At 37.6% G+C, this 5261-nt stretch overlaps 1 protein-coding gene across 1 annotated transcript in view; it reads left to right on the top strand.

The window, feature by feature from the left end:
* CCDC58 (coiled-coil domain containing 58) overlaps positions 1–4784 on the top strand; it is a 30110-nt gene extending 25326 nt beyond the window's left edge. The window contains exons 4-5 of the mRNA XM_003795078.2: positions 203–262; positions 4478–4784. Coding sequence (XP_003795126.1) covers positions 203–262; positions 4478–4528 — 111 coding nt within the window. The 3' untranslated portion in view covers positions 4529–4784. The remainder of the gene's footprint in view (positions 1–202; positions 263–4477) is intronic.
* Positions 4785–5261: the final 477 nt, after the last annotated feature.

Below are 5261 nucleotides of genomic sequence, written 5' to 3' on the forward strand. Positions count from 1 at the left end.
GGAGTTGGAGGTTGCTGTGAGCTGTGATGCCATGGCACTCTACCCAGGGGAATAGCTTGAGGCTCTTGTCTCCAAAAAAAAAAAAAAAAAAAAAAAAAGATAAGACAGCAGCAGCAGAATTTTTTGGGAAAATATAATAGAGTTAGAGTATGGTTTTAGTTCTTTAAACTTCATAACTTTAATTTCTTTTTCTTTCTTGCAGTTGAAATGGATGCAGTCAGAATTGAACGTTGAAGAAGTTGTAAATGACAGGAGCTGGAAGGTATAAAACAATGTTGGTTCTTGGAAAGAAGTATGAATAGCAGGGAAACCGAACTAGCAAGGGGAAACCAAGGGAAGGAGAGTCAAGAGCACCATAAAGCACTAAGGCAGGCGTCCTCAAACTACGACCCGCCTAGGACATTTATCTGGCCCACTGGCTATTTTTGCCACCACTGCCTGTCCTGCTTAGCAGCCGACTTGTCCCAGGGCCCGCAGTCTGGCCCTCCAATGGTCTGAGGGACAATGAACTGGCCCCCTGTTTAAAAAATTTGAGGACCCCTGCTCTAAGGATCATTCATTTATATTTACAACTGAGGATTTTCACCTTTTATTGGGGGATTGCCTTTAGTGTCTAAATAGAGCCATCTTCTAAAAATCAGCCAGGCACAATGGAGACTCTGTCTTTAAAAAAAAAAAAATTAGCAGAGCATGTTGTGGCTTGTGTCTCTACTCCTAGATAAACTAATCAGGATACTGAGGTGGAAGGATTCCTTGAGCCCAAGAATTCAAGGCTACAGTGAACTATGATCATGCCATTGCACTCCAGCCTGGGTGACAAAGTGAGACCTTATATCTTAAAAAAAGCTTCAGGCTCGGCTCCTGTGGCTCAAGTGGCTAAGGCGCCGGCCACATACACCTAAGGTGGTGGGTTTGAATCCAGCCTGGGCCCGCCAAACAACAATAATGGCTGCCACCAAAAAATAGCTGGGCGTTTGTGGCAGGCGCCTGTGGTCCCAGCTACTTGGGAGGCTGAGGCAGGAGACTCGCTAGAGCCCAGGAGTTGGAGGTTGCTATGAGCTGTGATGCCACAACACTCTATCCAGGGGGACAGCTTGAGGCTCTGTCTTCCAAAAAAAAAAGCTTCATAGCATGTATGGTAGAATTGTATGACTTGCTATCATAATAGAATTGAGAATGAGAGACATTCTTTTGTCCTCCCACTACTGATTACAGGCATATTTGATGTGTGAGTTTGCTTATCTCAGAACCTTAAAGGAGCTTATTTGTTAAAATTAGCCTTTTGAACTCAGTTATTTTTCATAAATTTTCAGTCAGCTGCTCTCTGCGGTTGCTTGCCTTCTAATGACTCTGATCATGAAATATTTTGGTGTACCTAGCTTTCCTGCTATCTGATAGGCTTTTTATTGCTAATAGATTCACATGCTCTTTGTTACCACTGCACAGTTGTGATTAGGACCTAGACATCAGGAATTTACATACAGTCAAAAATTGCAAAACTCTGACTTTTAGTTTCTTATAAAAGTAGATTCATTTACCTTCTCTATAACTCCTAAAAGATTTCTAAAAAAATCCATTAAATCTGAAAAGATGAACTGAAAATTTTCTCTTTTTTGAATTTAACTAATAAGATAGAGTTAAGCTATATGCTTTTAAGAAAAAGTTTAACTGTACCAAAAGTAGAATGAGTGTATCAACTTGCTGAGACATGAATAAATTACAAAATTGATCTTTTTTTGCTTTGTCACATTTCTTTATCTTATCCTCTTTACCAAGATTTCTTATTCTCTCCCTTTCCACCAATGTGATAAGGTGTTTGCTACTTGAAAGATTATGGCAATATTTGTCCATTTGTATTCTCTGGAGAAGTAATATTTACTCTTGGGATTGGATGAAGGAGAAGTCCAAATGAATATCTGGTTTGAATAACCAAGTGTGGAGGTTGTGATATATGCTAGAGTGCTATGGCATCACAGCTCACAGCAACCTCAAACTCTTGGACTTAAGTGATTTTCTTGCCTTAGCCTCCCAAGTAGCTGGGAGTATAGGCACCCACCACAATGCCTGGCTGTTTTTCTCTTTAGAGATAGGGCCTTGCTCTGCTCAGCATGGTCTCCAACTTGTGAGCCCAAGCATTCCACCCTTCTTGGCCTCTCAAGTGCTGGGATTACAGGAGTGAGCCACCACGCCTAGCCATTTGATAATAGTTTTAAAGAAAATATGCTGTATCCACTCAACAGAAAATGAGGGCCCCCTGTTTTAAAAAGAAGAAAATTCAGCTGTGATGTAATAGACCAGCAAAGACATATAGGAAATCATTTAGGAAAAGGATTTGGAGCTGCTCAGCCAGATCATCCCAACTAGTGTATCAAATCTGAAGCCTCCTCTGGTCTGAGCACTGGGAATTTCAGGAAAATATCAAGACTGGAAACTGGAGTGAAAGGACCAAAGTGCTAGAAAAAAATCTATATAATTTTTACATTAAAAGAGATATGGTCTGTGTACACATATCTGTTTTAATTATGAGATATGTGTACACATAACAAAGAATATGTAATATGTAGAATTTAAAGAATGTTATTAAAATGAATATTCAGGTATCACTCCCAGCTTAAGAACTCTAATGCTGGTATCTTAGAAGCTCCCTCTATTTATAGATTTTTTGATAGTTAATAGCAGTCAACATAGGTGATTTTAAAATGATTTATTCCTTACATTAAAAAAATGAGAGTAAATTCTGAGAAGAAATTATTTTTGATTTTAGAATTTTATATATTAAAGGATATATAGTAAAACTTCTGCTTCTTATCCCTCTCCTTCAGCTGTCTCCTTCCTTTCTCTTATCTCTGAAAGGATATATGCTTTCAGGTATTTCTAATTTTATGTATGTATTTATTTTTCTGCCTTCATTACACAAATGGAACTGTGTTGTCCACACTTTGTATTTTTCCTGTATTATATGTTGGAGATCTTTTCAAATCAGAACATAAAGAGCTTCCTTATTCTTTTATAATCTTGCATAGGTATTTATCAAATCATCATGCAATTTTTTCTTTAACACAGTTCCATATTGAGAAACATTTAGTTACTGAGTGTTCTTTGTGATTTGTGATTATTTTTGTTTAGATTTTTAGGAAACAAGGTATGTAGAACAAAAAAACTATAAATTCATACAGTTTAGCAAAAAATTGGTCTGTCTGGCAAGTATAACTACTTCTGGGAAGGATCTGGCACACATTTAGAAAGTACAACAATTTTATTTGTTTATTTATTTATTTTTTGAGACAGAGCCTCAAGCTGTCACCCTGGGTAGAGTGCGGTGGCATCACAGCTTACAGCAACCTCCAACTCCTGGGTTTAAGTGATTCTCTTGCCTCAGCCTCCCAAGAAGCTGAGACTACAGGTGCCTGCCACAATGCCTGGCTATTTTTTGATTGTAGTTTTGATTGTCATTGTTGTTTGGCAGGCCTGGACTGGATTCAAACCCACCAGCTCTAGTGTATGTGGCTGGCACCTTAGCTGCTTGAGCTACAGGCACTCAGCCTACAACAAATATTTAAATAATAAAACAATTCTATAAAAAAGTAATGTGAAAAGCTTTATCTTTAACTTATTTTATTTGCAGTTTTTGGCTGAGGCTGGATTTGAACCTGCCACCTCCACTACATGGGGCTGGTGCCCTACTCCTTAAGCTAAAGGCGCCGCCCTCTTTAACTTATTTTAGATATTTTTATCTAATTATCAAATTATATCCAGATAATTACTAAATTAACTGGCTCTTAATGGTTTTTCTTTCTTTTTTTTTTTAAGAGACAGTCTCACTTTGTCACCCTTGTTTGCATGCTGTGGCATCACAGCTCACAGCTACCTCCAGCTCTTGGGCTTAGGTGATTGTCTTGCCTCAGCCTCTTGAGTAGCTGGGACTACAGGCACCTGCCACAATGCCTTGGCTATTTTTTGTTGCAGTTTGGCTAGGGCTAGGTATGAACCCACCACCCTTGGTATATGGAGCCGGCACCCTATTCACTGAGCCACAGGTGCCACCCATCTCTCTTAATGATTTTTCCTTGAATAACTTAATTTTATTAAAAATATAGTAGAACCTCGATAGCTGACCACTCCCTACGTTGATCATCTCCTTAAGTTGACCTAATTTTCATAGACTGGACATGCACCACTTGTGTGTATTAGTACAGTGGGCCTAGTTCCTTACGATGACCGCTTCTGTATGGTGACTGTCAACTTATAGAGGTTTTACTGTATTAAATTGTCTTGTAAATGGACATTAAGACCTTTTATGTACTTAGCACCTGTTAAGTCAGTTTGAACTGTTAAGGAAACTCTTCTGTTTCCTAGATCTGGTGTGTTGGGACAAAAATGATAATATCTTCCTGAAAGCACGCTGTGTTGAATTTAGTTCCAGGCCTGCTTATTACAGGTTGACTTAGTGACTTTTATTTCTGTTTAAATATTATAGGTGTTTAATGAACGCTGCCGAATTCACTTCAAGCCTCCAAAGAATGAATGAAAAAAAGAGAGATACTTTTTATTTAAAGGACCGGTCATCTCATAAGAGCTAAGCATGACAGATATCAACAGGGCAGGCTTCCTAGGATGATTTCTGAGCCAACAGTCCAAGACCTTTTGTTGATTTCAGCCTCACTTAGCCAAGACCTCAAATATAAATAATTCTGATAATTATGGAGAAATCAACTGCTATTTTATACTGATTCTGTAAAAAAAAAAGTTTTATAACTATTAAAATAATTTTCTGACTCAGTGTACGTAATTATTTGACTGTTTTCTATGTTGAGACAGTAAGTTCTCATTAGAGATTTGCACTTTCAAAATCTGATTTTATTTGTATTGTACTTTTTTTATTTTTACATATTTATTGGAATGAATGTGGACCTCATTGGTCACTGATGAATTTAATTACCTGATTTATCTTTGATTTATCTTTATGGGTTGATTATACTAATTCCTTATTTATTGTTTGATCTCTGGTCCTTGATTCAGGATATGGGTTGATTGTAAAAGGGTAGTATTATGAGCTGGACACCGTCCAAAGAAGTTTGTTCTTTTTTTAGTACCTTAATTTATTTTTAAATATAAAAACTAATTTCAGGTAGAATCCTTTCTTGGATAGTATTTCCATAGACACTGAAAAGGAAGGCAGAAATTCAGGAAAGGGAAAAACAGGAGGGCTTACAGGATAGTAAATGAGTTGGTAAAAATCCTACTGTAATCACAGGATTTGG

The sequence above is a fragment of the Otolemur garnettii genome, unplaced genomic scaffold, assembly GCF_000181295.1.
Source record: "Otolemur garnettii isolate 467f Iridium unplaced genomic scaffold, OtoGar3 scaffold00089, whole genome shotgun sequence".
Lineage (NCBI taxonomy): Eukaryota > Metazoa > Chordata > Mammalia > Primates > Galagidae > Otolemur > Otolemur garnettii.